At 42.8% G+C, this 12,570-nt stretch overlaps 1 protein-coding gene across 3 annotated transcripts in view; it reads right to left on the minus strand.

Annotated features, from left to right (window-relative positions):
• Positions 1 to 8,712: 8,712 nt before the first annotated feature.
• The window catches only part of LOC118389312 (phosphoinositide 3-kinase regulatory subunit 6-like), a 33,072-nt gene continuing 29,214 nt past the window's right edge, over positions 8,713 to 12,570 (minus strand). For all 3 annotated transcript variants that reach the window (XM_052490315.1, XM_052490313.1, XM_052490314.1), the window contains exon 20: positions 8,713 to 11,588. In XM_052490315.1, the coding sequence (XP_052346275.1) occupies positions 11,429 to 11,588 (160 nt within the window). In that variant the 3' untranslated portion in view covers positions 8,713 to 11,428. The remainder of the gene's footprint in view (positions 11,589 to 12,570) is intronic.

Here is a 12,570-nt window from a genome sequence, read left to right on the forward strand (position 1 = left end):
ATTCCATCTAACCTGCTGTTACACATTGTGATCATAGATCATGTATTATAAGCTTCGCCACATCTCAGCCGCTATATCTAACCCGTTTGTCTGTCTGCCCCGAGCTGTTAACATCAAGCTTTGTTTTCCCTCAGAGTCCCAACAACTAGTGTGGGATGGAGCCAGTTCAAAACGTTTCAGCTTCAGACCCACTGCAGAATTTCAAATCGAGCCAAACACTCCACTGCTTCCAGCTCCCCGACTCCCTATTGCTTTCGCAGATTTATGCCTACTCGTTGCACAAATGAGGATTATACATGTATTTACCATCTGATCCCAGATCAGTATTTCTTGATCAAACATTCAACTGCATCCACAACTACCTATTTCTTTCACAGATTTACACCTACAAGTCACAGAAAAAAAACAGATTATACATGGATTTAACTTTATTTACTGATCCTAGACCTGTCAGAAAGATCAGTAATTCCTTGAAAAAGGTGTATTGAGGTATGCTGCTGAGTGTCCTGCGTGCCAAAATACTGTGTTAGCTTGCTGAGCTAAAGGAAGTCAGAGGTTCAACAGTTCAGTCAGTCTGCCTTCTCTTCCTCCGAGTCTCTTCTGAGTCTCGTCTGCTGGTGTCTTGGTTCCCTAGCGGCTCTGCTAACTAACTCTCCCCCGCTGTTGAGCTGCTCTGTGTTGAGCCCGACTAACTGAGACACCAGCTGGACTGGGGATTGAGAAACCTCACACCACCACCACTGACTGAACAGAGAATCTGATAGTCTCATCCCTCAGGAGGAAGAGGGAGACGGTCTACTTTGATACCCTTTGCAATGACAAATACATACAAGATGTGTGTTATGTCTGGAAGTCAATTGACAATAAAGCTGAGAGAGAAGGAGAGGGGAAGAGCGCAAGAGAGAGAGAGAGAGAGAGAGAAATAAGGAGGGATATCCTTTTCACCTCGTCACACATAGGTTAGCCCCAGGGATGGCAGTCTGGACTGGGCTTGATGTGCAGAATCAGATATAACATCCTTTGAGGGAGCTGAAAGGAAGAGAAGAGGTGTATTCTAACTAGTACTAGCGGTGCGTGGGAAAAATCACTGGGGAAAGGCCTCCCAAGTGGCGCAGTGGTCTAAGGCACTGCATTGCAGTGCTAGCTGTGCCACTAGATATTCTGGGTTCGAGTCCAGGCTCTGTCCAGGAGACCCATGGGGCGGTGCACAATTGGCCCAGCGTCGTCTGGGTTAGGAGAGGGTTTGGCCGGTAGGGATGTCCTTGTCCCATCGCGCACTATCGACTCCTGTGGTGGGTCGGGAGCAGTGCACACCTACATGGTTGCCAGGTGTACGGTTTCTTCTCCGACACATTGGTGCGGCTGGCTTCTGGGTTAAATGGGCATTGTGTCAAGAAGCAGTGTGGCTTGGTTGGGTTGTGTTTCGGAGGACGCACGACTCTTGACCTTCGCCTCTCCCGAGTCCGTACGGGAGTTGTAGTGATGAGACAAGACTACCAATTGGGGAGAAAAAAGGGTAAAAAGCCAAGCCCCCTGTCCCCCCATCCACAAAAAAAGCCATAATACAACATATATAGCATGTGCAGTAACAGACAGTTACCTGGCCTATAGAATGGTCAAGCTAGTTAATTTTTCGGACCACTAAACAACTATTGATTTAGAACCACAGAGAGTTACCGCAAGTCACAGAGAAAACAGGAGCTGCCTCCACTATTGCAGCATTTCAACATCATAAAATCACCTCTGCTTAGTGTAATACAGTGACGCCTAAAAGACACCAAAAACAATTTACTCCAATCAACGTAAGCTAAATACGATGTGGCTGTCCATGGTTCTGATTTCTGTGTGTGCGCACATTCGGGTAAGTAGAGAAACATGTTGACTCACCCTACTTGTAGAGCAAATCCAATGCCATCCTCCTCTCTTTCATGTTGACAAAACGGTCTATCACTCTGTCATGCAGTACATGCTTTTATTTTTTTTGTTGTCTTATGCTACCTGGCTAAAATGCTTGCTCGCTAGCCTAACTTCTTTTCATGGGAAACGTTGGCTCGTTAACATTAGCCTTCTACATCCGGGAGTTATGCAACCCGTCTCAGGTCAGGGGCACAACAATGTATGAATTAATGGTTGGGATCAGAATTGCCATTATAATCATTGGCCAGTTCGGAGAAAAAAGTAAAAGCACAAGTACAAATCCCTATCTCTATCCATGGCTAATTTAGGAAAGGGCCAATTTTAGCTAGCTGGCTAATTAGCCAAAGGAGGACAACAACACAACGAGATGCAGCAATTCAAGTTTTTCTATCAATGACGTATGCTCTCAATGGGATTTGAGAGCATACTTTGTTTTGGTGCACCAGGACCATTCACAGTTGAGCTCGCTCAGTTTAGCTCAATGCTGATTGGGAGACCAGATGCTCGCTGGCTTCCTTTTTGCATTCAATGCTACGGGTGGCAACAATATCGTACTCGTTTGGACCAGACAGCTTCAGATAGATTGCCTACACGTAGAGAGACAGAGGGGCGCTGTTTCGCTTGCTCGGATCCTTTCTCCTGTGAGATACATTCAGCCTCTTGCGAATTGAAGGAAAATTATGAAACACAGAGAGACTAAAGATAAATTATTGTATGTTATTTGTTTTCTTCTATTTTTTGGGGAAGTCTTGCTTACATGCCACTGCTGACTAGGCTCTGTGACCTTTGGCTTGTACTGAGAGAGTTAAAAAGCTGAAGAAAAGAGACTTGATGACTATCAGCAGTGTATATCCACTCATATCCCTTTGGCATCTGTCAGCATTGTATTGTGTACAAGCCTGAGACTCCCAAAGAGCCAAAGCACTCAGCTTTCTCAGCCAGGCACAAAGGATGAATACTTAGCTATATGAATCTTCACAGAGACGCTCAGCTGTGTTACTATGACACACTTCCTGATGTGACCCGCTACGACAGCACTTACGTCAAGACAGCCATGGCACTTTTACTCCGGAGGGAGGGGTAGTCTCATCATAAAGACTGATTAGTTGACTCTGAATCTTAAAAACTTCAAACTTCATTCAAGTAAGCCCGACAACACTCCCAACATCCCCTAAAGTTCAAACCTCTCTCTCTGTAACTCTATTGTCTTTAGCGTCCCATTCCCATCCCTCCTCTGACCTACACTTCCCCCCTGGCAAGGACAATACACGTGGCACGTTGGGATTTCAAAATGCCACAACAGGCTTCCCAAAAGCCATCAGTGAGAGGTTCACTGTGTACCCAGCCTCCGGCGCCCATTTCCTTGACAGCCATCACCACGTCTGGGGCTGAGAGGTTGGTCGGGTCTGGTGTTACTTGGTGGCATGTTCACACCCATTCACTAAGGGAAAGAGATCAGGGCTGGAGGGGGGTCATTCCTGGAGTTAGAGCCAGGGTCACTGTGAGACTGCATAGCGAAAGCGTGTGTGTAATAGTGTGTGTGTGTGTGTGTGTGTGTGTGTGTGTGTGTGTGTGTGTGTGTGTGTGTGTGTGTGTGTGTGTATGTGTGTGTGTGTGTAGAGAGGAAGAAATGGATAATAGAGATACTGGAAGAACAGTCATCCAATTCCTCTGCAAAGCTTCTCATGTTGAGACAATTTCTGTGTTCCAAACTCAATTAAAAAAGTACACTACTACCTGTCTTTCAACCTCGCTCTGTGGAACTAACTTTAAAAGTTTGACTGTGGGTCGCTCTAAGTCCATGTCTCTCACCCTCCCTAAGAGAATGTCTAGCACACTGTCACTGGAGGACACTGCTGCATCTGTTAGCCGACCGTTACCACAGTTGGATTGAAACTAGGCCTCAAATTACTGTCTTTCTTCTCCTCCCTCTGTCCGTTATTTTTTTCCCCCTCCATCAGCCTCGGTGGTTTTCTTCTTAATGAGGTAGATATCACACAGTGACGGACTAACGGACAGGGAGGATGGGAGGGAGAGAAGAGGGAGGGAAGGAAGGAGGAAGGGTAGAAGGAGGGAGAGATGAGGGCGTGAGAAGACCGGAAATTAAGAGAGAGAGGGGTAGAGGGGAAAGATAGAGAAAGACAGGGTGAGAAAAAGAGAGAGAGATAGAGAAAAAAAGATATATATAGAGGGAGAGAGAGATATAGAAAGAGAGAACGAAAGAAAGAAGGAAGGAAGTGCAGTAATAGCCTACATGGACTTTGATTGAAGGGAAATAGAAGATAATGACTAAAACAATAAAGTGTTTAAGTTACAAATAAATTATATAAATTATTCTCAACAAACAAACACTTTCCTATTCCTTTTGTTGTTGAAACATGAAATCAAAAGGAGAATTGTTAATGTAATGATATGAATAGTGTGGGAACAGTGTGTCCACAGCCTTGCAAAACGGACACTCGCAATGTTCTCTTCCATTCTTAATGTCTTGTTAAGTCTCATCATCTATAATTTGAGGTGCAATTTACTCACTATAATGGCGTACACCCTGTGACTGTACACATTATTCTAAAACACGTTATTTAAAAAAACTCACTTATGGCTTTACATCACCTGCCATCACATGGTTGGAGAGTTACTTATCCAATAGAACCCAGAGACTATTCTTCAATGGAAGTTTCTCTAACATCAGATATGTACAGTGTGGTATCCCTCAGGGCAGTTGCCTTGGGTCTTACTCTTCTCTATTTAAAAAAATGATTTGCCACTTGTCTTACAAGATGCTAAAATTACTATGTATTCTGTTGATTGCACACTCAACACATCTGCACCTACTGCCAGTGAGCTCACTGAGACTCTTAGCAAGGAGTTACAGTCAGTGTCAGAATGAGTCATTAACATTAATCTGGCCTTAAATATATCTAAAAATCAAACCTCAAATGGAGTTGTGCATAAAGGGGGTGACCATTGAACAAGTTGAAGAAGCTGAACTCCTAGGAGTGACATTGGATGGTCAGTTATCATGGTCAAGTCATATTGAACAAAGTTGTTGTAAAGATGAGGAGAGGTATGTCTGATACAAAAATATGTTCTGCGTTTTTGACACAAGTGTACCACAACTGTTCGGGCTTGATCACTGTCTGGTAATATGGCCAGGTGGAGCAAATAAAAACCTATTAAAGCTGCAGCAGGCTCAAAACAAAGCAGCATGCCTTGCCCTTAACTGCACACACAGAACTGACATCATCAACATGCATCATAGTATTTCATGTTTGAGGGTTTAGGAGAAATTGACTACTTCTTTTGTGTGTTTGAAAACGCCTAACCATTTGAATAATCTATTTGCATACACTTCAAACAGACATACACTGTACATACCGCAGCAGACACACAGCTATGGGTTTCTTCACTGTACACACCGCAGCAGACACACCGCTATGGGTTTCTTCACTGTACATACCGCAGCAGACACACCGCTATGGGTTTCTTCACTGTACATACCCCAGCAGACACACCGCTATGGGTTTCTTCACTGTACATACCGCAGCAGACACACCGCTATGGGTTTCTTCACTGTACATACCGCAGCAGACACACCGCTATGGGTTTCTTCACTGTACATACCGCAGCAGACACACCGCTATGGGTTTCTTCACTGTACATACCGCAGCAGACACACCGCTATGGGTTTCTTCACTGTACATACCGCAGCAGACACACCGCTATGGGTTTCTTCACTGTACATACCGCAGCAGACACACCGCTATGGGTTTCTTCACTGTACATACCGCAGCAGACACACCGCTATGGGTTTCTTCACTGTACATACCGCAGCAGACACACCGCTATGGGTTTCTTCACTGTACATACCGCAGCAGACACACCGCTATGGGTTTCTTCACTGTACATACCGCAGCAGACACACCGCTATGGGTTTCTTCACTGTACCCAAACCAAAAACACATTTAATGCGTCACTCAGTTACAGTGTCTTCGGAAAGTATTCAGACTTTTTCCACATATTGTTACGTTACAGCCTTATTCTAAAATGTATTAAATAAAACAATATCCTCAGTAATCTACACACAATACCCCATAATGACAAAGCGAAAACTGTTTTTTCTAATGTTTTGCAAATGTATTAAGAATAAAAAAACAGAAATACCTTATTTACATAAGTATTCAGACCCTTTGCTATGAGACTCGAAATTGAGCTCAGGCGCTTCCTGTTTCCATTGATCATTCTTGAGATGTTTCTACAACTTGATTGGAGTCCACCAGTGGGAAATTCAATTGATTGGACATGACTTGGAAAGGCACACACCTGTCTATATAAGGTCCCACAATTGACAGTGCATGTCAGAGTAAAAACCAAGCCATTACATTTACATTTAAGTCATTTAGCAGACGCTCTTATCCAGAGCGACTTACAAATTGGTGCATACACCTTATGACATCCAGTGGAACAGCCACTTTACAATAGTGCATCTAAATCTTTTAGGGGGGTGAGAAGGATTACTTACCCTATCCTAGGTATTCCTTGAAGAGGTGGGGTTTCAGGTGTCTCCGGAAGGTGGTGATTGACTCCGCTGTCCTGGCGTCGTGAGGGAGTTTGTTCCACCATTGGGGGGCCAGAGCAGCGAACAGTTTTGACTGGGCTGAGCGGGAACTGTACTTCCTCAGTGGTAGGGAGGCGAGCAGGCCAGAGGTGGATGAACGCAGTGCCCTTGTTTGGGTGTAGGGCCTGATCAGAGCCTGGAGGTACTGAGGTGCCGTTCCCCTCACAGCCATGAGGTCGAAGGAATTGTCCATAGAGCCTCGAGACAGGATTACAGTGGGGCAAAAAAGTATTTAGTCAGCCACCAATTGTGCAGGTTCTCCCACTTAAAAAGATCAGAGAGGCCTGTAATTTCCATCATAGGTACACTTCAACTATGACAGACAATTTTTTTTTTAAATCCAGAAAATCACATTGTAGGATTTTTAATGAATTTATTTGTCATAGTTGGTGTACCTATGATGAAAATTACAGGCCTCTCTCATCTTTTTAAGTGGGAGAACCTGCACAATTGGTGGCTGACTAAATACTTTTTTGCCCCACTGTATGTTGAGGCACAGATCTGGGGAAAGGTACAACAAGATGTCTGCAGCATTGAAGGTCCCTAAGAACACAGTGGCTTCCATCATTCTTAAATGGAAGAAGTTTGAAACCACCAAGACTATTCCTAGATCTGGCCAAACTGAGCAATCGGGGGAGAAGGGCCCTCTGACCGAGCTATAGAGTTCCTTTGTGGAGATGGGAGAACCTTCTAGAAGGACAACTATCTCTGCAGCACTCCACCAATCGGGCCTTTATGGTAGAGTGGCCAGGTGGAATCCACTCCTCAGTAAAAGTCACATGACAGCCTGCTTGGAGTTTGCCAAAAGGCACCTAAAGACTCTCAGACCATGAGAAACAAGATTCTCTGGTCTGATGAAACCAAGATTGTACACTTTGGCCTGAATGCCAAGCGTCACGTCTGGAGGAAATCTGGCACCATCCCTACGGTGAAGCATGGTGGTGGCAGCATCATGCTGTGGGGATGTTTTTCAGCCGTAGGGACTGTGAGACTAGTCAGGATCGAGGCAAAGATGAATGGAGCAAAGTGCAGAGAGATCCTTGATGAAAACCTGCTCCAGAGCGCTCAGGACTGGGGCGAAGGTTCACCTTCCAACAGGACAACGATCCTAAGCACACAACCAAGACAACGCAGGAGTGGCTTCGGGACAAGTCTCTGAATGTCCTTGAGTGGCACAGCCAGAGCCCGGACTTGAACCTGATCGAACATCTCTGGAGAGACTTGAAAAGAGCTGTGCACCAATGCTCCCCATCCAACCTGACAGAGTGTGAGAAGATCTGCAGAGAAGAATGAGAGAAAAACTCCCCAAATACAGGTGTGCCAAACTTGTAGCGTCATACCCAAGAAGACTCAAGGCTGTAATCGCTGCCAGAGGTTCTTTAACAAAATACTGATTAAAGGTTCTGAACACTTATTTCATTTTAATATTTTTATTTTAAAAATTATTAGCAAATATTTATAAAAAACAGTTTTTGCTTTGTCATATGGGTATTTTGTGTAGATTGATGAGGGGCGGAAATTATTTAATCAATTTTAGAATAAGGCTGTAACCTAACAAAATGTAGAAATAATCAAGGGGTCTGAATACTTCCCAAAGGCACTGCATGTATAGAGCCATGTCATCATTGAATGCTCTGCTACCAGAGTGGACTAAGGCAAAAAGCTAATTTAGCTTTAAAAACGGATTTAAAAAAAACATATTGTATCACAGCACCTCCCCTCTTTCTAAAGATCGAATTTAACTGTACTGTATATGTATATGAATAGTGTGTCAATATAATTTTTGTTGTTTCTTGGTGTCTTTCCAATATAGAACTCGTATATTATTTTTAATTTTGAATGTCAAGTCCTTGTTTATATCTGTTTTGTACTTTGTCATGTATTTGTACGTTTTATGTGGACCACAGGAAGAGTTAGCTGCTGCATGTGCAGTTGTTGATGGGATCCTAACGAACTAAAATAAACAGTAAGCTCTCTAGTTACAGCTGTTGACTGCCACCTGTAGACGTACATTTTGAAACAAACATCAACACCTGCATGCAACTGCAAGCATTTCCCTGTAATAAATACTATTGTCTTCACTTTCTCAGGTCAATTATGCACACACAAACAGTTCCACGAATTTACCTGTTTTGGAATTGTCTGTATTCCATGTAGTGCATTCCAGAGAGCCGTACTGATGTGATGATCCGTGTTTATTTTCCTTTTCCATTTCTCAACCCTGGGTTCGATTCCAAACTGGTCAAGGATGCACTGTCAAACAAGTACAATGCTGTGTCTTGGAAACCGAAGGAAAACTGACAAGAAAAGGCAACTGGAGCAGTCTATGCGCACAGTCTTTCATTAAGTACCAAGCTGCATGGCAGAGAACTGGGTATAAACGCTTCCACAACGTGCTGGTGTTGTCACGCTCTTTCCGTTGTTTCAGCTTGCGGTGTTCAAGCCAAGGCTGATGTTTTCAACATCTATTGTACTGTAAACTCGAAGATATACTTTTCTATTAGACCATTCCGCCACCTAACGTAAATCGGTGGTACTACACACAGTATCCCTCTTATTCAACAGCACTGTACTTAAAGGGATAGTTCACCCAAATTATAAAACCACAAATTGGTTTCCTTAAACTGTAATGCCGTGTTCAAGAAAACTCAGAACTAGGAAACTCTGAAATGTCCAACTTGGAAACTCATTGTAGAAAGGTCACAGTTTCCCAATTGGAAAGTATTAGAATCAACCAATAGGAAGGTCGACACAAAAAAACGTACGCAAATTCTAACTTTGAGGTTTGGAGTTTATGAGTTGTCTGGAATGCAGCATAAACAGTCTATGGACAAGGTAGGACAGCAATCCATGCTTTTCCATGTTTTATTCCCCTGGCACCGTTTTAACATGTGTGTCACAAATCCCATTCAAGTCATGGTACCATTACTAGGATTTTTCACGCATCAAGTCCAAATCATCTAAAAGTATCTCAAATGTATTGTGAAGCTCAACAAAGTCCCTTCTAGAGGATTTGAAAATGATGGGGAAAAATGCTAATATCAGTATATATGTATATACTTGTGCCATAAATGCTAAAACGTTAGCAGTGGAACAGTGCCAGGGAAACTAAACCAAAGCATGTATTTCTGTCATACCTTGTCCATGTATTTCTGTCGTACTTTGTCCATAGACTTCTTGCTTACAGAAACCAATATGTCATTTTGTAATTTGGGTGAACTATCCCTTTAAGAATCAAATAATCAGCTCATTTATACTTCATTTTGGAAAAAGTCAAACTTTTTTTATATAAAATATACAGTAATTAAATAAAATACATTAGTATTTACACTACTATTAAACAAGTAATTGCAATGATACCTTACTCCAATGATTAGTCTTACATACATAACATTAAAAAAAATAGACAAGTGTGCAAAAAGGTCTATTGGTGATTGATGATGCATTACAAACATACCAGCTGGCGATCAGAACTCTTTAAGACCCTCGATTCTTTCAATGGTATTACGACAGGGGCTTTTATAGATGTGGCCTCTCAGTCATTCAGTCAGTCAGTGTCTTTCTCTCTCTGTCTGTATGTCTGTCCTTTTTTTGTCATCTACATACTTTTTATGGGTGCATATATGATAACTGGTCCCCATCACCTCATGATTTATTGTAAACCAGCCAATACCTTATAGCGGTGACTGTGTTCCATCACCTTCAAGTGAGGCGTGATAAATTCGTTTGAAACAAGCGAAGGGCTCAGAGTTTAACTTTCATTTTTAGCATAATAGGCCTCCTAGCATGGTCATAGTCAACCACACTGGGTTTTGCACCACTTGTTAGTATAGCATACAGAACAAAGTCATAAGCAGTAAGCCACCAGATAATTACCCCCCACCACCCCGCCAGTCGTTTTCCTGTCATGCAACAGGTTCTTTAGGGATCTTAAAATAGGTGCCTGCTCTTTTGTGTCATGTTTTTACTGAAGGCTTGTGCACAGTGCATTCAAACCTTTATTGCTAACTCGCAAGAACTTAGATGAGCTCAGAGAGCCATATACACCTTTAAATGGAACCTGTTGTTTAAAGAAGTAGCTAATAAAATGAAGTGACTGCTTCAAAGAGCTTCTGTTGTTAGCTCACCAAGACATCAAACTATCTTAAAGTTGTTCTTCTGCCAAGCTTAGTAATGAAAATGACCCTACCAGGGTGATTCAGTGTCAGAACTCAAAGAGCAGCAGGTAGTGTGTTTACATGGCAAGCAGGGTTGGGGTCAATTCCATTTAAATTCAGTCAATTCCTATGGGAATTTCAGTTTATTCCGTAACTTTACTGAATTGAAATGGAATTTGCCCCAACCCTGACGTCAAGGGATGGATGAATCATCCCTTAGATTAGATGATTGGGAGGGTTGGCAACTCTTCTGACGGACCAGATTTTGAACCCAGGTTGTCATGTTTATGTTAGTCCTCTGAGCTAAAGCCTATTTAGGAGCTAATACCACCCCAGCTTCACTCTCATGCCTCATACACGCTCATAAAATTCTCAATTTTAGAGGCAATATTGTTCTTTGACTATGCCGTCAGTCAGAGATATGCCCATGGGAACAGTATATGATAACTGTCACAAGCAGAAACTGGAACGGGATCCAATACCCATGGCAAATGAATTTGTTTGTTGACAAATCTAACATTTGTCAAACTCAACTAGTTTTCTTGTCAAGGTTACACCAGGTAAATAACCGCGGGTTACCCTTAACTGCCACCCAGGTTCTCTTTCCACATCCCCTCAAGGCACACTGAGGCGCTGTTGTGAGTGCTGAGCACATCCCTGATCGTCATACAATGTGGATGGTCTCAACATTTCAGCCTGTCTACAGTAGAGTCCATCCAGATGGTTGTGGGATCAGTCAGTTGATGATACCAGCGAAGGTATTGATTGGTAGAGGAAGTCCTTTGTTCATGTACTTGCTGAGGCCAGCGTCCCTCTCCTCTTCCCCCAAACTGAACTTGGACCGCATGGTCTTCTGGACACAGTATCCAGGATCAAGACAGGGGGTGATCTCTATGCTGGAAATGAATGAATTGATAGAGGACATGTCAAATTATGTCAAATTTATTTAGGCTTTAGTGACATTGAACATTGAATGAGGATTATAATATTACACTTTTTAAAAGCATATATGTGCATTTAGTTATTTACAAACAGTCGGATGTTTACATACACCTTAGCCAGTTTTCACAATACCTGACATTTAATCCTAGTAAAAATTCCTTGTTTTAGGTCATTTAGGATCACCACTTTATTTTAATAATGTGATATGAGTGTAACTGAGTCATGTTTGTAAGCCTCCTTGATCGCACACGCTTTTTCAGTTATGCCCACAAATGTTCTGTGGGATTAAGGTCAGGGCTTTGTGATGGCCACTCCCAATACCTTGACTTCGTTGTCTTTAAGCCATTTTGCCACAACTTTGGAAGTATGCTTGGGGTCATTGTCCATTTGTAAGACCCATTTGCGACCAAGCTTTAACTTCCTGACTGATGTCTTGAGATGTTGCTTCAATATATCCATATAATTTTCCTCCCTCATGAAGCCATCTATTTTGTGAAGTGCATCTGTAGCAATGCACCCCCACAACATGATGCTGCCACCCCCATGCTTCACGGTTGGGAGGGTGTTCTTCAGCTTGCAAGCCTCCCCCTTTTCCCTCCAAACATAACGATGGTCATTATGGCCATACAGTTCTATTTTTGTTTCATCAGACCAGATGACATTTCTCTTAAAAGTACGATCTTTGTCCCCATGTGCAGTTGAAAACTGTGGTCTGGCTTTTTTATGGCTATTTTGGAGCAATGGCTTCTTCCTTGCTGAGCGGCCTTTCAAGTTATGTCGATATAGGACTCGTTTTACTGTGGATATTGATACTTTTGTACCTGTTTCCTCCAGCATCTTCTCATGGTCCTTTGCTGTTGTTCTGGGATTGATTTGCACTTTTCGCACCAAAGTACGTTCATCTCTAGGAGACAGAACACCTCTCCTTCCTGAGTG

This window comes from Oncorhynchus keta, chromosome 32 (genome assembly GCF_023373465.1).
Source record: "Oncorhynchus keta strain PuntledgeMale-10-30-2019 chromosome 32, Oket_V2, whole genome shotgun sequence".
Classification (NCBI taxonomy): Eukaryota; Metazoa; Chordata; class Actinopteri; order Salmoniformes; family Salmonidae; genus Oncorhynchus; species Oncorhynchus keta.